Source organism: Aulonocara stuartgranti (genome assembly GCF_965226115.1).
Source record: "Aulonocara stuartgranti genome assembly, chromosome: 14".
In the NCBI taxonomy this organism is placed as follows: Eukaryota; Metazoa; Chordata; class Actinopteri; order Cichliformes; family Cichlidae; genus Aulonocara; species Aulonocara stuartgranti.
Window position 1 is genome coordinate 6,833,323 of NC_138950.1, and position 22,490 is coordinate 6,855,812.

Here is a 22,490-nt window from a genome sequence, read left to right on the forward strand (position 1 = left end):
GTGTGCAGCATGTTCCTGCTGGGATGCTTCTTGCTCTTGGACAGTATGCTAAGAGGCTGACCTTGCTTTGGAACTGTATCAGGCATGAGTCGAATCACTCACTGCAACAATAAACAAGCCAAGTGGTCCAACACAAACAGCTCAGCTCAAGTAGTGCTGATCATCTTTGTCACTGACTGTGCAGATGCTCAGAAGATATTAAATGTCTGATATTCTGGACTCAAGGAAAGTTGAACTAAGGCAATTGTGTTTATTTCTATCCATGCAGAAATATCAAAATACGAAGATGGGCAACGGCGGTCATTATCAGTGCAGGAAGGGAGCACTGCTCTTATAGAGTGTCCTCTACCACGTAGCATTCCTCCAGCTATTCCTAGACTGAGGATACAGGGGGGCTGGGTGGAAGCTTCAAAAGGTATGTTTGAAACTCAGATAAATGTGTAGTTTTTCTAACTGTATATGCTGTTCTCTGAAAAAGTCAAAAAGTGTTCAATTGTAAAAATACCACTTATGTCAGTTTTCTTTATTTATTCATGAGCTCTAAATAGACTGTAGAATATTTAAAAAGTGCAACACTGCACTACGCTAAATTATAAAGTATTTTTGAGCTTTATGAAAATTTTTCATTACATGTAAATTTTCCATGTGATTTTGTGATATAAGTGCAAGGCAGAGTTTTAGATTTAATGGAATCTGGTCAAATGAATTTTCCTTGATTGGTACATATTCCTTCTATAGTATTCTTGTTTTAATAAATAAACATTTGATTTTCTATATTTCATTTTTATTGCTTTGTTTTTATTGATTTTAAAAATAATTTGTTCCAGTGTAGAGACTCTGATAAGAAGTGAAGACTACTTTGAGGGAGTTAAGTAAAGTTTGGTGAAGCCATCTGTGAATATGATTTCCTCAAAACAGACACTTCCATTTGGTCATTCATTTTGAAAATTTATGAAGGAATCCATGCATTTGTCCCCTTTTGTTCATCTGCTTGTGGTGTGATGCATGCTGGCTGTATACTGTGGAGGCCTTCCTATTACTTTAATCCTTTCCTTCTCTTTTCAGATGACTATTTAATACTTCCATCTGGCAACCTCCAGATTATCTCTGTTTCAGCCCAGCACCAGGGCATGTATAAATGTGGTGCAGTGAACCCTGTTACCAAGGAGACCGTCATACAGTCTCATGGCACTAAGCTGTCCGTCAAATGTAAGTTAGATGATGTTAAATCAAGGAGAAGCGTTTATATGTCTGCTCTGTTATGTCAGACCAACGAACGTCTTTGTCTTTTTTTTGGTTTGTTTAGATTCAGACCCCTCCTCCTCAGTGCAGATCGTTTATCCCAAAACCCCAAAGACTGTTTCGATTGAGAAGTCGCAGCCGCTGACCTTGGAGTGTGTTGTGTCTGGTAGTCCTGCACCTGCAGCTAAGTGGTTTAAGAATGGCAAGGTCATACCGGGGCCTTCTCACCAACGACAGCACAACAATCTGGCCTTTGTTGGGGCGATGAGAAGCGATGAAGGCAGTTACACCTGCGCTGTTGAGACGGAGCAGGGGACTCTCGTCAGCGCTAACTATACTGTGAAGGTTCTCGGTAAGAAAAACACAATGAGAGAGGAGTGTGAGTGGTGACTGTTTGATGCAGATGTTTAACATTTCACGCTCACCTTCACAGAGCCTGTTTCCATCATCGAGGGACCGGGGAACCAGCTCGCCTCTCTCGGCTCCTCTGCTCGTTTTATCTGTGTAGCCCAAGGAAATCCATCTCCAAACATCACCTGGCTGTTCAACGCAGAGCCCATCACCCCTTCACATCGCTTTCAGATCTCTGGATCCTCACTTGTTGTTTCAGATGTGACACGACAGGATGAGGGAGTTTATCAGTGTCTGCTGGACAATGGCTTTAGCTCAGCGCAGTCCTTTGGAATGCTCACAACTCAAGGAGGTATGTATGATCAGTTATCTCTATCAAACAACAAAAGCTGTACCGGATTGCCTTGTTGATTCCTAGGTTGGGAACAACTAAAGGTTGTTTTCTTCTCTTAGGTTTAATTCATCCCAAAACCAAACATATTTATTTTTCATTCAGCCTTTAGTGACATTCGTGCCGCTAGATTGTTTCGGTGTCTGGTTTTGGAGATTTCTTCAGTAATTGGGTTATGATTTCACTGCTGATATTTTTTTCTTTTATCACTTTGCGCACCACAAGACAAGTGCCATCTGGTCCCATTATGTTCAAGAGAGTGCAGAGATCTGACAGCCAGTATATCCAAAACTTACTTAGACTTTTCCCTGCATTTGCATCACAAATGGAGGAGTCTTAGATTGAAGATGTTCCACACACCGAAAGTTAGAAGTTCCAAGAAATACACTGCATTGCAAATGTTACAAAAAATTTAGGGTATTGTTAGAAAGGGTTAAGGCATCTTACCAGATGGGATCTCTGTGGGGCCTGTGCATACAGTATCTGCAGGGAGCCCTCGCTTTGTGAGTGTGAATGTACGTGTTTCTCTAAGGACTGGCAGGGGAGGCTTGGCCAAGGCCGCCCTCCTCCTGAGCCTTGAACTGAGCTTGAGCGTGAGAGTGAGCTTTGTGCGCACCGTCGGGGATAAGCCCCCGGACGCTGGAATGTAAGGAGTAGCCGTGGAGGGTTATGACGAGGACCAGACCACCCAGCTGTCAACATCATACACAACTGCCTTTTATTTATTAATACATCACAACCATCCCCCTCCTCCTCCTCCTCCTCCTCCTGCAGTCTCCCCCAAGCTTTCCTTCTACTCCAAGGCCCCATTCCTGAGCTCTCCTTGCTATCTTCAGAATGATTAATGCGGCTACATGCAGAACATAGGGAGTACAAGTCACCATCAGGTGGGTTCACTGCAAAACGTTTGCTTCCCTCCACAAACTGCAGAAATGAATATTTTTTGCTGCAGACCACTTTTATACACAAAACAAGCTGATAATTCAGTTTGTTATCAGGTACCAGGCACCGGAGCTTATCAAATGCTATTACATTCAAATTAAACAGTATTATTGATTTATGTAGCCTGTGATAGTAATTCATCAAAGAAAGAAATTTGGTTTGACAGCACCCTGTATTTACCTGCTGATGTGCGTTATTCTATCATGCTGTGGTCTGGGTTTCTTTGACCTTTTATGAATTAACATGCAAACTAATCACAAAGTTATCCACTAAAGTCATTATTTGTTGGTTATCAGTGACAGAAGATCATTAAGTGCAAGACTTGGCCTTTTTACTGCCTGAAACTTGTGAAACAAGAGGAGTCAAAACACTTTACTCTTTACTGGATCCGTCTTCACAGGAAGGAGGTATCCACAGGTCCTCCAGCAGGCTCTTTCCAGGCTCCTGTCTCTGTCCTTAATCCTTCATGATTTACCACCACATTCACTCCCAGGTGCTCTCCTCTAATGCCATGACCTTTTTCTGGGAAGAACCTGGCAATGTATCTTTTTCTTGGTTTACTAGCACTTGTAATGTACCACTCCTTCCCATCAGAATAGTGAGGTCGCTGTGTCCTTAATCGCCTCCTCCTCTCTCATTGTGTCAGAGTAGGAGCCCTGGCTGTGGTTGAGCTATGAGTCAGAGCTGTGGAGAGGTGAGAGTGTTGCAGGGCTGAACGAACAGGAACGTGTGGAGGGCTGGATGTAGCGCTGAGGTCTGATTCTCTCCGGTATTTTAATGGTTGGTGTGTGGAATGTGTGGCAGCTGGCCACAGTCCCAGGATCAGGTCTAGTGTTACCAGCTCTAGGCCTGTTTGTTTTACAAAGTGAACCGGTCCCACATACACCAAAAACAGCCTGAAACTGGACCCAGGACCCTGCAGTGTGTGTGTGTGCCTCTGCGGTGTTTACCTCCTTACTCACTTGTTTTGTTTTTTAATATTCAGCTGTGACTCTGTTTGACCTCTGAGATGTGGCTCAAAGTTGAGCAGTCCCAGGTTTTGTGGCTTCTAAATGTCTGTGAAAAAAACCCAACAGTTCACCTGAACTTTGCCAAGCTAATGTCAGCCATAATAAGACTCCCAGCTCGCATGATTTGCCCAGGTGGACCACTCTGGCTCTGACAAGGATTTAATAAAAAAAGCAAAGTGTGATTTGATGTAGCACTGTACACATATTTGTTCCAAATGTAAAACTTTCCAGCAAGTTGCCCTTTGTGCACAGGCGGGGCCACTGTGTTAGTCAGCTTTTCTTGGTGCTTTCTCCTCCTCCATGCTGTACAAAACTGAACAAAGATCCACAATTGTATTGGAAAAAGTGAACATACACAACACAAAAATGAGATCAACAAATATAGTACTGTTAACGGTTATTTATGGCATTTGTTTGCCTAATGCCATGAAAAGCATGACTTTCCAAAATCTTATTTTCTGCCAAAAGTATGAGCAAAGATAGGCGTTTCCATCTACAGTCATTTGTATTTAATGGTATGACTCAGGAAAGTTGCACTAAGACCCCCTACACAGAACAAAGCAGGCATCACTGACGGTAGACTTGACGTTGATTAAGTCTGCACTGAAAAGATGAGTCACCTGTGGAGGTGGGTTGAAAAGCAGCTTGCAGATTGCATGTGTAAAAGGGTATCAGCTGAGACTTGAGCTGATGTGGCCTGGTGATCATAAGTTAACAAAGTCTGTTGTGAATCTGACTGATCTTTGATGCGACTGTATCACATCTCACTTTAATCATCTCTGATCTTCCTCACTGACAGATTCACAGTCGGGTTCCACTGTTGGTGCGCTGCCTGAAGCTTCACCGTCACTCCACCCGATACAGGGTGACGAGGGCCACGAGCGTCTCCTCACAGAAAACGAAGGAGATCCGATTAACCTGCCGGCTGATAGGAGCGGCAACCGTCCTACCCCAGAGGCACCCATCATCATCAGCCCACCTCAGACTCACAAGCCTGATGTGTATGATCTGGAGTGGAAGGCGGGGCGCGATGGAGGCAATCCCATCAACGCCTATTTTGTTAAATACCGTAAGGTAGGGAAAAATCTTTTTCTTTAGTTTTTCTGAAATATTTTGCTCATATTTTACCCTGAAAATATGAATATGAATAAAAGGCTGTTCACTTTCCTTCTAAAATATTTGCTTCAGAAATCGTCTCACTCTGACTATAAAACTGCTAGTTAAACTTTGTTGGCAGGAATCGGTTTTGCTGGAGTTGGAAAATGTGACTGTGGAGCACCTGTGTAAATCACAGCCTTTGTTAGTGATGCTGCTCAGGCTTCTAAACTAAACTGAGACTAAATACGAAGGATTATTAACTATCACTGTCATTTTTAGTCATGCTGTTGTATGTGTCTGTGTGTCAGGTTGATGAAATGGGAACGGTGGTGGGAAGCTGGCACACGGTCCGTGTGCCTGGCAGTGAGAAGACCCTGCGGCTGTCAGAGCTGGAGTCCTTAAGTCTCTATGAGGTGCTGATGGTGGCTCGAAATTCAGCAGGCGAGGGTCAGCCGGCCATGCTCACCTTCCGCACGGGCAAAGGTCAGCCCAGTCACTGGCTTATAATGAAGAAAACTCTCAAACACTATTTAATCAGTATCTGCTAATATTCCTGGGAATTGCTAAATGCTGTAAGAAAAAAACTTTACTCTCATTTCCACCAAAGCTACAAAGATTGAACAATAAATTAAGGGCCATGCTGAGTTAAGGAGGGTCTGGTTGTTTTTGGACATTTTGCACTAACATTGAGCAGACGCTAGAGAATACATTTGTCGGAGAAGAAACAGAAGCATGTTCTCCGCTGATAGCAGTCTCCGGAGGACAGAAAAATGAGCAAAGCACAATGAATTTTTCGTTTAGGGTTGCAAGAAGATTTACTGTAGTTTTTGCGCAATTATATTAATTTGAGGGATTTAGCTTGATATTTGTGATTTGTGTAAGGCCAAACAAAGTGCCTTCAACTTTTGGCTTTTGGCACAGAATGAAGAAAAAATGATAAAATCTTATGCAGATCAATGAAGACAGTTATTGAAATTTTATTATTATATGCAGCCATTTACTCAGTGTAATCGTAGATTATTACCTTACCTGTTCAGGTATTCCAGCAGGTCGTCCAGTCACCATTGTGAACACAATCATAATGACCGGTGTCAGTCATCGTAGACAAGCGTGAACATGCTTTTTGTCTGTTTAGAGACAAATAAAAGAAGAATGACCGCAAGTATTCCAACACAATAACAATTGTGCTTTACCACAGCAGGGTTACAAAATATTCCCTGGTCAGAAATATGCAAAGCCAGGGATACTGCCAAAAATCACAGATATGATTATATCTTCGGGGTGGTTCATTTACAAAATAGTCCAGGACCATCAAAATGCCAACCTCTGGGCTCCTGCGTCCAGCCAAACTCTACCAGAACAAGAAGAAGAGTAACGTGCATTTTTATGTGTCTTCTGTTTACCTCTTCCTGCTTTTAGGAATCCAATTCTGGTAGAGAAATACTAAATCCATAAACTTTTATGCTTCCACGAAGTCTATAAAAATATACAGTCCTTTACAACCATTACAAGTCACCAAATAGATACAAAGAACTCAAATACCCACAAACAATTTCAAAGGCCTGCCGTAAACTAAGAAATTTGCAGGTTTTATACACCCATTTTGTTTAAAACACGTCCTAGTGTGCAATTTAAAACACAGATCTTTATGCAGCCGTAAGCAGATTTTTACAAAACTGATGTTTGAAGTGTGTCCTCTGGTGGCAGTGCTGATGTTTTTCTTACCTCCAGCTTTTCTTCTTCCTCTCTCAGAGAAGAGCACCTCCCCCAACAAGAATCCCTCCAAGCCTCCCGTCATCTCCGTGCCACCCAAAGCTCCAGAGGACAAAACCCCCAACACGCACTTTGGAGTTGTCATACATGACAGAGGTTGGTGCCGACACAATCGCAGACTGTCTGAAAGGCCCTGCGTTGTTGCTGCAGCTGCTGGACTCTGTGCAGACAATGATTGTGGGATGTTTCTGGGGAAAATTATGGGGCTTTCTGTCATGTAGCTAGTTACTGTGGAGTTCATGACCAGACTGTGTTAAACAGATCGCAGAGCTTAATGTTTAGATGTGGTCTGCTTTGTTTCTTTGTGCCTCAGAGTACAAACAGTCAGATGATAGTTGACACCCCGTAATGACTCTTTGGGAGAGAGATGCTGTGAGATTACACACAGCTTTAGGGTCAGAAATGAGTGTGTGTATCTGTGTGCGTGCATTTGACTTACTCGCGTCACAAGCAGGCCCTACTTTGCTGAGACTCACATTAATCTTTTCACTAACCCTCTTTTCTTTCTGTCTTACTCGCTCCTGCCTTCTCTAACTCTGTGACTAAGGGGCCAGGCAGTAAGTATACATCCCTCTGTGGCTTCCCTGTGATGTGCGTGCTTTATTTTTTTTCTTTTTCCGTAATCACGTTTGCATGAATTCAGATGCAGTAATGACAGGTACGAGTTTAATTCCTATTTGCTTTTTTTCACCAGTTCCAGAGGCTCCCGATCGCCCGACCATCTCCATGGCGACTGAAAGTTCAGCATACGTCACCTGGATCCCGAGAGCCAATGGCGGCTCTCCGATCACAGCTTTCCGCGTGGAGTACAGACGCGGCCGCAGTGCCGAGTGGGTTGTGGCTGCAGATAACATCTCACCTCTGAAGCTGTCTGTGGAGGTTCGCAATCTGGAGCCTGGTGAGTTTACACATCGTTCACAACTTCTCTCTACAGTCCAGTGATGCAGAAAATGATTGATCTGCCCAGAGGAGAATTTCCTTTTTTAAGGAGATTTGAAAAATAGCACAATTCTTATAAATAACTTTATGCTGCCGTTCGGCTCGCAAAAACTTTACCCCATCACTGACAATGAAATCAACAATTGATAAACAGCAATTAGTTGTTGTTATTATTTCTTGGTCTATGTTGATTTGTAGTTGTCACTGGTCTGCAAAAATGCTGATGTGAAAATAAGAGAAAAAGTAATAGTGAGAATAAAATAAAATACCCAGGGACAATTATTAATAAGGGAAAATAAAAGTTTTATGGTCAAAGCATTGAGGGCTTCTCAAACTTTATAAACCAGATAAAACAGATCATATCATACATCAGCAAATAGTATATATATTATAAATAATATAAAGTTTCAACTATTAACAAGATTTCAGATGCTGTGCCATCAGCTGTTTTTCCCCTTTCAGTTCCAATACACCAACTAACAGCATCATATGAGTGTTGCCTGCTTAAGAAATCCAACATTAGCTTTTGCTTAGCAACACTGTACTGTAACACTGCTGCTCCTGTTGTATTTCTCACTCAGGATCCACCTATAAGTTTCGGGTGGCAGCCATGAACATGTACGGTGAGAGCCCCCACAGCATTCCCTCGAAGCCGTACCAAGTGCCGCAAACAAGCCCTCCTAAGACAGACCGTCCAGTGGTTGGGCCTCATATTTCATCCACGGATGCTATCAGCGACACACAGATCATGCTGCGCTGGACTGTGAGTAGTACATCATGGAAGTAGTAGTGGCATTCAAACAAGCGCATTTAGTAGTGAAAACAAAGATAAACTGTCAAAAATTATCAGTGAGTTTTACACAAAACTGCTGTATTTACAGTAATTGTGTCCACGCAGTATTCTAGTGCATTGACCAAAATTAGCATTTAAAAGGTTTTTCAGTCGTGTTTGATTATCTGGCTACTTTTGTTTCCTTGTGGATTTCCTTTCTGTGGATACTGTGAAACAGTGATGTCACAGCTACAGATATGAAATACTGTTGAAATGGAAGCAAGAAAGTATAAAAATGAAATACTAACGCGTTTACATTCTAGTGGCAACTGTTAGGACTCAGCACCTTTATGGCAGTGGCTCTGTTCGGTTGCTTGGGCTGGAATTTTAAAGTGAATGAGTAGAGAGCCAAAACGTTTCTTTCAGTGGTCACCGGAACTTAAGTCAGATCTGATTAAACCGTGCTTAAAAAGTCTGTTGACTTGTGCAAAATGCCATGCCATTGTGGATTTATTTACGCCTAAATACAGGGTGCCGACATGATCAGCATCTCCGGTTCAACCCACTGGAGCGCTGAACAGTTGCTGTGGAAATTCATGTTATGTTAGCCAAGAAAAACAGCGCGTGCCCTTACCTACATGTGTTCTACGATAATGAGTGGAGAATTATGCCAGCCGCAACATGGTTGATAATGTTTTCCGCTTTTACTGATGATTCCTGTTCAGGCTCCTATAAGAGCTGCATCGCTTGTAATTGTCTCCAAAGTTAAGTGCGCATTCATCAAAATGATCTGAACAACTTCCTGTCCCTGCATAACAGTGGAAAAGTTTGGCTGATGAAGTGACTTTTCCAGGTGGCTCACCTGTGTTTGAACTGATCGTGGTTCTTTTGCAGCCAATCAGACTGTACTGATAGGAGCTCTGCTCCAACAGCAAGAAAGGGAGGCCCTGTCCCTCTGGGTTTTGATTCTTCTGTCTTCAAAGCTGTTTCTGCCTTACAACAGTTTTGGTTGCAGATGGATGTAGATAGTTCCCCACATTTACTTAACCTCAGACAGCCTCATTATTTCCTCAACTTCAGACAGACAGTGCAATCACAATCTAGCTTGCAGTCTTGTACATCTGCTGATAACAGGGCCCGCTATTAGGTGCTGGAAAATTTCCTCTCTTTGTATGATAATTGCTTACCAGATTGCTGTAGTCCAACATAATCTTTTTTCCATCCCCATCCAGTATAGTCCCTCGACTAACAACAACACTCCGATCCAAGGCTTCTACATTTACTACCGGCCCACGGACAGTGACAATGACAGCGACTACAAAAGGGACGTGGTTGAAGGTAAGTGGAGCTACATGTTTTACCGCGTGTATGTTTTTCCACTGCATACCGAGTGAGTAACGGTGTAGAGTGTTTGTCGACAGCTTCCCCCAGTCCTGTTGTAGACGTAAGCTCGTGCTTTACAGATAAACTTGGAAGTGTAATGGATACTGTGTCGAGAGTGGTGTGCATTTTGGCGCGTTGATTTATAGAGAGTGCACTGCTTTCTGAAATCTGTTTTTAATAAATGGTTGCCAGCTAATAGATGTAATATGAGCCCGACCAGACGAGAGCAGCTCAGGTTGCTGGGTGGAATGCTAACAGTTGAGCTGGGTGCAGGAAGGGAGGGAGGGGCATCCATTCACTTTGCCCATCTCTCCAGCATCTGAGTATGTGACTTTCCACACTGCCAGGGACAAATGTCTGTTTGGTCTTTGTCCCCAGCGAGCAGCTTGTTATTACACCGAAGTTACAAATTCCAAAAATTCAGTCATTAAAGAGAGAAATTTTAAGATGTGGATAGCTGCGTTGCTATAACATTTAAAAATTAGTAGATTTAAACAGGAACCTCTGACCAGCTTACACTTAATGTCAGATTTTAAGAGCTGAAAAAATGGTAATACCCATCAAAGCCCAGTGTTATAGTGTTATGGTATGCTCATAAAATTACAGTTTGGCAAATAAAGTATCAAATCAGACTGAGCACAAGATTTGGACTAAAGAAGAATTTGTCTTATTTTTTGCACTAAAATGTTGCCAGTTTCAGAAGAGTGGCAGAAGAGAGAATGGCACTTGAATCAATTGTCTGGTGATTAAATTGATTTTTTTCACATTTGCATGTAGCTGAGGCCAACCAACTGGTGACCATGAGGTTTAACTTGCAGTACCCAAAAAACTGACCAATTTTGAACCCAAGGCACAGTCGCTGCAGTCAGTCTCAGACAGGCTGGCAAAGGTTTGAAGATAACTGCCGACAATTAACAACCAATCTTATTTAGACTGTGCTGAGTTGAACATTTTGGATTTCTGTTCAATGTGATTTTCTGTGTATTTAGATGGGAACAGATTTGCAGCAGACAATAACAGATTTGGAATTTTTGCTGTTTTATCACAGTTAGTAATCGTGTTAGTCACAAACAGATTGCGTGCAACTGCCAGCTTAACGCCATTCAATTGCAAACCGTTAGCAGACTGATAGCCATCTAAATGCCCTTTTATTGCTGTCTTGATGCACTGAAGTTGCTTTGAGGACGGCAACTGACTGCCTCCATCTTTGAAGCAATGATATCAAAGGCAATTACGTAGTCTGTTTATTGCACATGGTGCAATAATGTTGGTTGTGCCACTGTCTCCATTCATTGTTTTCCTTAGTGTGACTGTAATATTATCCTGGTAACGGGAAATTGCCGACAGGTTTCTGACTGATCTCTTGTCCTGTGTGACTGAGGCCACAGTTGGAAAAATAAAAAGCTGATAAAATTGGACGTAGTGACCATAACATCACCTATTGACGTGTTAAGTCCCATTTTTTAGTCTTAAGCTAAAGGTTTTGGCCTTTTATGTCTTTTGAAACTACACTTGACGAGGGAAGGATGGGTCAGATTTAGAATACACTCATGCCATCGCTGCTTGCCGATCACAAAGGAGACCTGTCCCATAGCATACCCAGCCTTATCCTTATTTTCTAGAAGAGACCTTTTCTTGCAACAGTTTCTAAGTCGCTCACTTGCCTAGAGGCATTTTTGTTACGGTGATACTGACATTAAATACTGAGATTCAGTGTATGCTTCCTCTCTAAAAACGTGTTCCCACTAAAATTACCTCGGGACATAGGTAGTACATGTGCAGCGATTTATTATACTTGTTATGAAATGAAACATGACAAGTACAGCAGCTTATTTCAGCCTCATTTGTAGGAAATGTGGCATTTCCATGTTGGAGACTGTAGCTGTCTCATCTGTGATTTCAAAGCACGTAGTAGTGTGATAGTGTGTAGTAGTGCAGCAGTGGCGTGAGTGTGGAGTGGGAATACTGGAGGCAAGCCAGGACAAACATGAAGCTGCCATATATGGAGCTTGTCTCGAATAAGGCAACTGTCTGGGTCCTGGTGAGACTGTCAGAGAAAGAGACAAGGTTTGGGTGTGAAGCAGAGAGAGAGGGAAAGAACATGACCTGAGTGAGAAGCCTGAAGCGAAGGACAATAGGAAGCGAAAAACTGGCTGTGAGTTTAAACAAGTTGTGTCAACACTGACTTGTAGAGGAAGTGATTTCTCACCTTTGTCCCCCTTTTTTCCTGCCTTCCCAGGTATAAAAAACTGGCACATGATTGGACATCTCCAACCTGAGACCTCCTACGATATCAAAATGCAGTGCTTTAATGACGGGGGAGAGAGTGAATACAGTAACGTCATGATCTGTGAGACCAGAGGTAAGGAAACACAACGCTGTAATGCAGAAGAAATGACTCACACTTTAACCAAACCTCTAGTTTATCAGAAGTCCAGGCATGTTTCTGCAAAGGCTGTAACTTTAATGACGGGTATGATCACCAAAATTACACAACATAAATGTACTGGGTTTTATGAGCTCAACAACAATGGCTTGCATTTTATGGTTTGGTGCTGTACCTTGTTATTTTCCTTAACGCAAATGGGTAAAAAGTTGTTCCTCATGTCCCCTTCTTCCTCTCTTCTGCAGCACGCCAGTCTCCAGGATCACCCAGCCAGCACCCTATTACCCCATCTGACCCCCATCCTGTGGATACCCCAAGCCCTCCTGGAGGACTGCTCTACGTGATTGTGGGCTCTGTTTTAACGGTGATGGTGTTCATCCTGGTGTCCTTTATTATCATCTGTCTGTGGAGGAATCGTCAACAGAACAACATGCACAGTGAGTTTAATATCAAAGTAGACTAGACTAAAAATCAATACCCAAACATTGCTCAGGGTATGAAAAGCAAACTTTTTCTCGTAGCATGCTCTATCTTACACTGCTGTTCACTGCAAGATGAACAGCAAGCATGCAAGAGTTAACTCATTTTTGAGAATAGCTGGCCCCAAGACAGCTTGTGAAACATATTCCAAGTGTTCATTCCAAGTGCATATACAGATCCCACAGTGCCTGCAAAAGAGTTGGCCATTGTTAGATGAGCTCTTTATCAGACCCGCTGGATCTGTAAATAGCTGAAATTTTGTAGCTTAAAGATTTCGTAGACTGGGTCACTGGTTTCCACCTTTTATGTAAGTATGAGGGTCGCATATGATTCATCGCAGTTCATCAACATCTTAGTTGATCAAACAGTTGGGCACATGATACCTGTTACAATATGATATTTGAATTATGTCACCAGTGCTGAAATGCTTGTTTGGTTGCTTGTCTGGGGGGCTGTAAACATCATCAAAACTGGCAAAGCCACGCATACAACCCCAATTCCAAGAAAGCTGGGATACTCAGTAAAATGTAAATAAAAGCAGTGATTTTCGGGTCTTGCAAACCTATATTTAATTCACAATAGAACACAGAAAACATGTTTAAACTGAGACATATTAGTATGTCATGAAAAATATGAGCTCATCGAGAATTTGACGGCAGCAACACATCTCGAAAATGTTGGGACATGGGCAACAAAAGGGAGAACATTTTGAAACTAATTGTTACTTAGCAACAGGTCAGTAATGTGATTGGGTATAAAAAGAGCATCTTAGAATAAAATAGAATAGAATAATCCTTTAATTGTCCCACAAGGGGAAATTTGGTTGTAACAGCAGCCAGAAAGACACATATACAACAAACAGTACACAGGACACAGAACAGAAACATACACAATTTTTTTTCTTACATATTTACATCAAGGACAATGGTTACTATAAACAGAGTACTGTACAGTTATTAAATTAAATAAAATTAGAAGAGGCAGATAGGCAGAGATTCACCAAGTTGCGTCTACAATTTTTAACATTGTCAGAATAATATAAAATTATGAAGACTACGTTAAATAACCTATACTAAATAATATAATCAAAAGACTCTTGATGCCTGTGACTTTCAAGCTCACAGATGGAGCTGTATTGAAAACTAGAAATCACTACGTGGGCTCAGGAACGCTTCCAGAAATCATTGTCTTTGCCATCCACCAAAAATGCCACCATCACCAAGTGGAAAACTCTACTGCGGTCAGAGCAATCAAAGATTTTTAAATCATTTTATTTTGCTGTTATTTACAGCTTTCTTGGAATTGTAGTTTTACAGTTTTTTTTGTCTATTTAAGCAATATCCAAAACTATTCCAGCTGATGCCCTAAATAATTTTTCAAGCTAAAGTTACTCCAGAGCTGAAACTGGTCTTGTTCCTATCTTGATTGTAGCCTCTCTTGCTGCAGAGTTTGATGCTCCCGGCTACCTGTACCAGTCACCAGAGTTGAACGGCCATGTGCTCGACTACACCACGCTGCCTGGCAACAGTCGCATTAATGGGGGTATCCACAGTGGCTATGGACACAGTGGCCAGATGTTACCCCAAGGATGCCATCACCTCCACCACAAACTCCCGAATGGCTTGGCACTGCTCAACGGCTCTGGGAATCTGTACACACCAGGTCCCCCGCATGGCCACAACGGCACCTTGCCGCACAGCACGCGGGACTGCGAGCACTCACACCCTCACCACCATCATAACGTGAGTGCTGAGGTCGTGGTGTCCATGTCCATGATGTTTTAAATTGTGGTATTTTACATGCACAGGTACAAATTCCATTCAGTGTGGCTTAATCTGGTGTTTGTGTCTCCCTGTCAGGGTGGAGGCATGTACACAGCTCTTCCCCAAACAGAGTCTTCTGATTGTATGAGCTGTCAAAACCTCTGCAACAACAACAGGTGAGATAGCATAATCTAACTCTTAAGCAAGGTGTTTGTATGGGTTTTTGATCTATTTTACACTTGGCAGGTGAACTGAAACGGGACTTTTCTTAATGGGCTTTGTAATACCAGTTGTATATCCTTTTTCTTATATAGTTATGTCCCTGTACAGTTTTCTTACATCTTCTCTTTTTTTCTCCAATGAAAATATGACATCCCCTTTTTAAGATTATTTACTTTCAATTGCAGTGATCAGTGTGGAAAATCAAATGAAATAACAAGCAAACAAGTGAAAAAAATCTGGAAATGGAAATTATTGGGATTTCAAATTAACGTTGTTTACTTCAAATTGGGCCTAAAAATACAGATCGGTCATATTTCTACTAAGATATCGCTGAGAAGTGCTCAAGAGCCCCTTTTGAGATCCAAACACACACACGGACACATTTGCCTTCCTTTTAGTCCTGTTTATGTATTTAAGGGTTCCCAGCATCACAGTTTACCCTGTGTGCACCCAGCCAGCAGACCTAATGAGTCCTGTGTTTATTTACCTCCGTCTGCTGGGAAAAGAGGGGGGTGAGGTCACAATCCAATCGTGTCCCGATTGAGGGAAGCTGAGTTCGGAAAAACAGGGACAACTTTGCTGCGTGCAACTCTCTGCTTTTTGGAACTTCACTGAAGAGCAAAACCACAATGTGTCACAGTTACTTAGAGGCTGTGTGGCCTGTAATCTCTGATGAAAACAGTTTTTGAAGCACGATGAGAGCGCTCCAGTTGTGTTAGAGCTGTCATTGTTTTGTGGACTAGTAATATTAATTCAGAGTTTTTCTGTGTCTGGTGGCAAACCTTCAGAGAGAAAGAATGAGCATGTAAAGCACTGCTAAGAGCTGTCAGAGAGTGAACACTCAGCAACGCACGGGCATTAATGAATGTTTCCCTTCCATCTCTGTTTGTCTCTGACCAGATGTTACAACAAGACCAATGGCACTTTCTCCAGTGGCACGCTCCCTCTAATGCATCGCGTGGCGCCGTGCCAGCAGGACGGGCTGGAGATGGTGCCTCTGGGCCAGGTTTCATCACAGTGCCGCGGCCACAACAGCCACACGCATTCTGTGGACCAGGAGGCCAACGCAGGATACCGATCAGATGAGCACAAAGAGTCCTCGCCCTCACAGCATTCCTGCTGTCTGATCAGCAACAATGAAACCTATCTAGCAGACAACACTGGTGAGACACGTTTTTCCAGAAAAAAAAGTTCTTTCCATGTATTTTGTCTTCCATTTCTGCATCTTCTCACTGCACCTATTATGCAATTAAATTCCCAAGTTATATCCAAGCTTCTCACATGATTACAGATCATTTAATTAAATTTGCTATCAGTCGAATAATGAGGCTATAGAACAAGACGTAGGCGGGGACAACCTTGTCGCCTTAACGTTATGTAGCTGTTATGATATCCCGGTCTCATTATTGCCCTTGATCATAACTCAAGAAGTGGGTGAAAGAGTGAGTCACTATTGCAAAGTGGAAGAGTTGAAGGAACCACGTCAACTCGACCACAAAGTTTTAGACCATGTAAGAGCCGCTGCAGAGTGGGGTCGCTGAGTGCTGAGGCACTTAGAGTGTAAAAGTCACCAGCAATCTGCTGACTCAATAACTGCAGAGCTCCAAAGCTTCTCTGCCCATCAGTGCAAAAACTGTGCAGCAGAAAGTTCGTGGCATTGATTTTCATGGCCAAGTGGGTGCAATGTGAAGGTGACCCAGTACTTACAGTGCTGGTAGGCTGATGTTTTCTACACATTTCCTAGTGGGAAAAAGATCCCATATGTAGCTTTTAACAAGTTGCTTTAAGAAATTAGCGCATTAATTTAAAACATTTACTTCTAGATGCTCACGGTTCAGCACTGTTGCATTGCTAGTAGATTTTTATATCACTGCCAATCCTGATGTTGTATGCAGACAAACTATGCGGTGTCACCACAAATTACACTGTGGGCCTCTCCAGAATCTCTGCTTGTCTTTTTTAATACAAATAGTAAACCAAGGCCTCTCGCTCTCTCTCACTCTCTCTCTTGCTCTGTGTGCAGCTGGGGAGGAGCCGGAGTGTGTGGACACGGAGGGGCCTGTGGTGCGCTGGGAGAGTCTTGGCCTGCCAGACTTGGACTGTGACGAAAAGCCTGGGTGGATCTCCAGCAGCAGCCTGGCGGGAGAGCTTATCCAGCCTGGCCCGCAGGAGGCCTGAACATAGCCCACACACAAGCACACTCTCCCACAGTTTGGAAGTTTAGAGAAAACAGACAGAGAGGCTGAACGAGAGCTGTGGAAGTATCAAGAGTGGAAAAAAGGAAGACCAGCGAGCGGTGGGATAGTCAGAGACACTGCATGTTATGGTGACGAGGACACTAAAGTGTTGATTGGACTGAGCTGAGATGAGCAACGTGGGGGAAAAAGAGGGACTACAAGAGACTGAGAGCGCAGTCAGACGGAGAGAAGCGAAAAGACACTATATCCCACTGGCGGGAAGTGTCTCATAAAAGATCAAAAACTCTTTAGATGACTTATTTATTTTTTTGTAGTAGTAAAATATTATTTCATATGAATGTATCTGTTTTAAAGAAAAAAGTTTGTCTTTTATATTATTTATGCCTTTTGAATGAGAAATACTTTTTATTTTTTGTTGTGTTGTGTCTCTATGTGTTCCACTCAAGTGTGGAGATTAGCAGTTGTCTGTGTAAAGTTTTGTAATAATATAAAAAAAAAAGATGTGGGAGAGTCAACAACAACCTTTTTCAATGTCTTTCCTGACCTCCTTCATGTGCAGCACCCGATGAATGATTGCCGTAGTGAATTTCCCCGCCTCGATCCAAACCCATCGATATTTCTGGCAGGCCTTTGATGTGGCTGTGTGATGGGCTGTTCCACTGCAGTGACCCCTGAATGGGGTGAACGCTCCCTGCACTGTTCAGATTAAGGCTGATGCGCTTTGCTTCACTGACTGTTTGATAAGTCATCACTTTACACAAAATCCAGTTAACTTTGAGAGCTCTGATGACCTGCTGACCGCAATCTATTAGAGAAATTGAGTAGTTACATTAAGACAGAGATGTTAAGTGTGAGCAGCCTAGATAACTTTGCAATGCATCAGTGCAAATGCTCGGCCACAAGCAGAATGTTTCTACGAACAGCAGGAAATACTATGTGCAAAGAAATCTTAAATCCTCTCGTCAGTGTGGCATCACTAGTTCTAAAAACGAAACGTCAACCACTTTACAAAGAAAACAGTTTTTAATGTCTTATTTTGCAGGGAAAATGGCCATAACAACACAGTGTTATTAAGTCTGTAACACTATTGTGTTAGTCTGCAGAAATGTCTCAAAGATGAAAGAATGAAATGAAACTCACTGCGTGGCCAGGTATCATAAAGGGCTAATTAGGAGAATGTAGCCAGTTTTCTTTAAACCGAAACTCTCAAGACATCACCTGACAGAGTTACCTGTGAGACACAGTCAACAGCTGGTCCATGTGACATCAGATTAAAAGTTCGGTGTAGTTATTTGCTAGAAGTAGCAAAGATTCTAATGCTTCTCATGCTTGAAAGTGCATTTTGTGTCACCAGTGAACTGAAGCTTTTAGTGGCTTTTGTCGAGTACCAGAATCTACTGCTGCAGTTTTACAATTTCTGTGAGGAAAAAACCAGAGTGAGAAAAACGTGACGGGCAGTGAGAAAAGCACCAAATAGAGGAAACCAGCAAATCAGTTGTGAAAAGTTGCTGTGTGATGTTCCTGCTGTGCAGATAACTCATTCATAAAACACTTGTACAATATTCTTCTCAAGTTTCAGCCTGTGTTGCCCATTTTCTAAAGGCGTAAAACCTCTATTGGTTTTAAAAATAATCTTCATGGTGTGTTGGCTGATTGAAGTTGATAGGGTTGCAGCAGGCGGATGACGGGGCTGGCTGTGCTTCACTGAGGATGACTGCGGTGCAGGCTTTCCATGCTTGGTGCCTGTCTGCCTGTGATTTTTGCCAGAGTTGGCTGCCAGTCCTCAGGCCCTGGCTCGCATGGCATTTCTCCTCCCACTGATGGTATACGGGATATTCCTGGCTCCTGGATTTGCTCGCCTACTGCTGAGGCGTGGCGCAGCATCTTCCGGCTGTTATTTTTATTTTTGATGGAGGTTGTTGTGCCATTAAGGCAGCCAGAGTCCATTAAGCTGACTTGAATTGTTTCCCAAGAAGAGTCTGTAGAAGTGTTGGCAGCCCTGAAACTCTAGTTATTTAAATTTACACTGATTTGATTGTGAGAAAGAGAAAAAAGTACCTATTGGCTCCAAACTCGGCATTACAGAAGCAGACTCAAGTTTCCTCTTAGCATTTATTTTATGTCCATACAGTGTCTATTGTTGCTGTTTGGAAAGAAAAAAGAGAACAAAACAATGGATAGGAAATGAAGCTGGAAATGAAGGAGAAATTATCCGGGGAGGGAGAGGGGATGCTGACAGAAGCAGCCTGGGATGATGAGGAAAAGATAAGGACAGGGTTGTCTCTAAATGAGCTGCTTCTCCATCTCCCACGTCTGTCAGTCGGCACTCTCTCCCAGCCCTGCCCTGCACCCTCTACCCACACAGCTACACCCCTTCATTAAGGAGCCCATGGGAACAAGAAAGCTTATTGTCCGCCCTGGAATTTTTGCCCCTTGCTGCAGAGCGGACCTGTTAACGCCAGTCTCTCTTCCCTCCGCCCACCATTCTTCCTCTCTCCCCTCTTCAGCACACCCTGAATGAATGCAATTCTTATGAATCGGGCAGTGTGCTGTTAACTCGGTTGATTCAGCCACGGGCGGTTTTATCCTTGAGATGTCACAAACCACAAGTGAAGCGTGTTGTTGTTGGATGAAGTCCAGCGGTGTTCCAACGGGCCCCTGCAAAGGATGAGCTCATGTGCAGAATGCTTTAAGACTAATAATCAAAGTCTCCCTCGAGGATATCTGGTCTTTATTTGCAGTCAGCCTTTGTAGCACACAAAAATGCTGCAACGTTTTCATTTTTGTACTTTCATGCTGTTGGAGCAGCTGGCTGATTATGAGCTGACTGCACCTGTTGGATATAATTAGGGGGAAAAATACTCTTAATCTTTATTTAACCTCCATTCCCTTAACTGCCCCGTTTTTCCTGGTAAATTTGCAATTTCTTTGATCGGACTGATCAGGATCCATAATGAATATACTGATGATACCTTGTGTTGACATGAGCTAATCTTCAGAGTCAACAGTATTAACAAGTAAGAAAAAATTCACCCTAGATGAAAAATAAATGAGGGTACCAGCGCAGGAAGATAAGTAGCGATATGTTTATTTTACAAATTAATTATTTAGGAGAAAACTTGTTTTATGTGCAAGCGTTTCTGTCATTGCTAAAAGGCTAAAACGTTTATTCAGTTTGCAGCCTGGAGCGATGTGCTTTAAAATGATGAAGTGTGTCAGTCTGCTCTGCCGCCGTCTCTCAGTCTGTTGATAGCAACAACACACAGAGGTTATCTAACGATCGTTCTGTACTTAAGGAAGGAATAACAACGCAGGATGGTGGTTATTGGAGTTCAACTGAAGATTTCACGAACAGTATATGTCACTGAAGAAAAGAACAAGTAAAATGAGTCATGTCCAGTGCACAAAAAAATCCAGATGGCTTTAATAATCAAGAAAATGCAAGAGTGGAGAAACACTGAAATGAAAACCACAACCTCAGGTCTACATGGTGTCACGCGTTGTAAGTTTATATGGCTACAAAGATTGCAGGAGGCAACAGTGCGGTCTTTCACTGATCAAAGTGTTTGAGTGTCCTTCAGCCCAAACTGGTGTTTTCCCTGTATTGGAAGATGGAGTAAGTCGGTTAGTCTGGATTATATACACAGCAAAGTTTCTTTATTAAAAATACACAAAGATATTTATCTCGATTCACCAGGACGTCATTTATAAACAGGAATAATAAAGATGATGTTTATAAAGGGAACGCATTTTGAGGTACATTTTGTTCAAAATATGAATCAAACTTCTACAAACCATAACAAGTTTCAAACTTCACACCTTCAACGTAGATTTCTGGAAAAGCACTTGCAATCTTTAAGGCCAAGCTTTCTCAGGTTTTCTCATATATGACAAAGTAAAAGTATATATTTGGAAATTGTTGTAGTTGTGTAGAATTGCTGTAGGGTCCCTTTAACTGTGAAATTGTCTTCACCTGTATTTAAGAGCAAAACTCCTCTCTAACAACGTAAACTCTGAGACAAATTACATCAAAACTATTTGCGTTATTAAATGTTAGGGAACTTATTTGAGGGGGGATTTGCATGAACCGCTTCTTTAGAGCAGATATATGTGAAGACATACACAACAAAATCAGCTGTCCTCTACATCCAGTCCAGTGAAGTAAAACGTTATCCTGGCCCCTTCCTCTGTATCGTACAAAGCCTGGCAGGTGTAGGTCCCGGCTGCTTCACTCTGAAGCTCCTCTATGACTAAAGCGGAGGTGTTCACGGGCACGTGCATGCGACCCAAGTCGCTGGACTGAGACTGAACCTTCGGGCCTTGCCCGTAGTTATAAGCCAAAGCTATATTATTATCGCTTCCTGGTTTGGTGAAGCCCCAGATGAAGATGGTCGGCATAATGGAGCCACAGTCCAAGGTGACCGAGCCTCCCACAGTTGCGTTGGTATGGGAACGGATGTATTCCACCTCCTCGGGGTCAAATATCTCCAGACCTGCAACACAAGACAGGCAGAGTCAGTTACCTGCCTGTGACTGTGTGCAAAGAAAAGCTCTTTTTTTCTCAAGTAGACCAAAGCAACATTATTGACAGATTTATGCATTAATTGGTGTCCTTGGAAAACTTTTTTAAGACCTCACAGTTTGTTGCAAAGGAATCGTGTCAGCATAAACAACACATAATTAAACACTTACAGCTTAACGCCTCTGGCCACTTGATAGATCACATTTTATGATATCTCCGCCTGAGCTTAGCAATTTGACAAAATAATGATACCGGTGTGTGATAAAGAGAAATTCTCCTTGCCTCAACTCGCCTCCACCTGAACATTTTAAGGTTAAAGTACAATGAGCCTTTACCGTGTAGCGGAAGAGCCATCCAGCAGAGGAGAATGCAGAGATAAGGAATCATCCTCAGTCTCTCTGCGGTGCCACAAAGTTTCATCTGGAAATCTCAAGCCAGGGGGCTATTTAAAGCCTATCACAGTGCTGATAGTGTGTCCCTCTCCACTCTACACTGCTGTACACACTGAGAGTGACTGAGCGAGGCAGGGGGACTGACAGGGAGATTTCTTTCAAACTACACTGGATTCCCTTTAAATTATTCATCAATGCTTCCACCTCCCCAGTGTTGCTCCATTTTGCCTGTCTCTCCAGCTCTCCACTCATGACTGGGCTAATGGCTGGACCTGAGAGTAAAAGGTGTAGGATGTCACGGTGATGCCATCTCTTCATATATTATTAAATAAACCGGTGCAGATAGCCTTTTCAGAAATTCCATCACTTCCAGCGTGAAATGGAAACGAGGGTCTAGCAAGGTCAGAAAATCGCTAGCTCCTATCACAACGAGTTATTATTTACCCTATGAGAAGCACGCAACCTGAATAAATCCCTACACATTCACACAATCTTCCTAATGCATTGTGTCATCCAGTCTTTGACTCATGGAAGCAGTATACCCTTAAAAATGCATGTCTTTGCATTATTCATGTATGGATATTAGTCCAAAAATCCTTAGACTGCTTGTTCAAGTTGGACATTCA

The 22,490-nt window shown here is 42.5% G+C and overlaps 2 protein-coding genes across 4 annotated transcripts in view; one reads left to right on the forward strand and one right to left on the reverse strand.

Annotated features, from left to right (window-relative positions):
- cdon (cell adhesion associated, oncogene regulated) overlaps positions 1 to 17,471 on the forward strand; it is a 32,205-nt gene extending 14,734 nt beyond the window's left edge. For 2 of the 3 annotated variants that reach the window (XM_082502978.1, XM_082502979.1), the window contains exons 4-19: positions 269 to 415; positions 1,066 to 1,209; positions 1,307 to 1,594; positions 1,676 to 1,945; positions 4,736 to 5,010; positions 5,343 to 5,517; positions 6,787 to 6,903; positions 7,502 to 7,705; positions 8,328 to 8,509; positions 9,751 to 9,856; positions 12,141 to 12,263; positions 12,533 to 12,724; positions 14,199 to 14,509; positions 14,627 to 14,706; positions 15,653 to 15,915; positions 16,776 to 17,471. In XM_082502978.1, coding sequence (XP_082359104.1) covers positions 269 to 415; positions 1,066 to 1,209; positions 1,307 to 1,594; positions 1,676 to 1,945; positions 4,736 to 5,010; positions 5,343 to 5,517; positions 6,787 to 6,903; positions 7,502 to 7,705; positions 8,328 to 8,509; positions 9,751 to 9,856; positions 12,141 to 12,263; positions 12,533 to 12,724; positions 14,199 to 14,509; positions 14,627 to 14,706; positions 15,653 to 15,915; positions 16,776 to 16,930 — 3,032 coding nt within the window. In that variant the 3' untranslated portion in view covers positions 16,931 to 17,471. The remainder of the gene's footprint in view (positions 1 to 268; positions 416 to 1,065; positions 1,210 to 1,306; positions 1,595 to 1,675; positions 1,946 to 4,735; positions 5,011 to 5,342; positions 5,518 to 6,786; positions 6,904 to 7,501; positions 7,706 to 8,327; positions 8,510 to 9,750; positions 9,857 to 12,140; positions 12,264 to 12,532; positions 12,725 to 14,198; positions 14,510 to 14,626; positions 14,707 to 15,652; positions 15,916 to 16,775) is intronic. The other variant, XM_082502980.1, reaches the window with a different exon arrangement.
- On the reverse strand, positions 16,979 to 21,987 carry LOC309687791 (uncharacterized protein). Its single transcript, XM_082502981.1, has 2 exons — positions 21,808 to 21,987; positions 16,979 to 21,443 (listed from the first exon to the last, which is right to left on the reverse strand). The coding sequence occupies exons 1-2, from the start codon at positions 21,890 to 21,892 to the stop codon at positions 21,082 to 21,084; spliced, it is 447 nt and encodes a 148-aa protein (XP_082359107.1). The 5' UTR covers positions 21,893 to 21,987; the 3' UTR covers positions 16,979 to 21,081.
- Between the last annotated feature and the right edge of the window lie 503 nt (positions 21,988 to 22,490).

What these genes read in the sequence shown, in the direction of transcription:
- LOC309687791 (XM_082502981.1), bottom strand. Translation starts at nt 21,892, where the DNA reads ATGAAACTTTGTGGCACCGCAGAGAGACTGAGGATGATTCCTTATCTC. An exon ending in GATGGCTCTTCCGCTACACG is followed by an intron (nt 21,444 to 21,807) that starts GTAAAGGCTCAT and finishes CTTGTGTTGCAG; the next exon opens with GTCTGGAGATATTTGACCCC.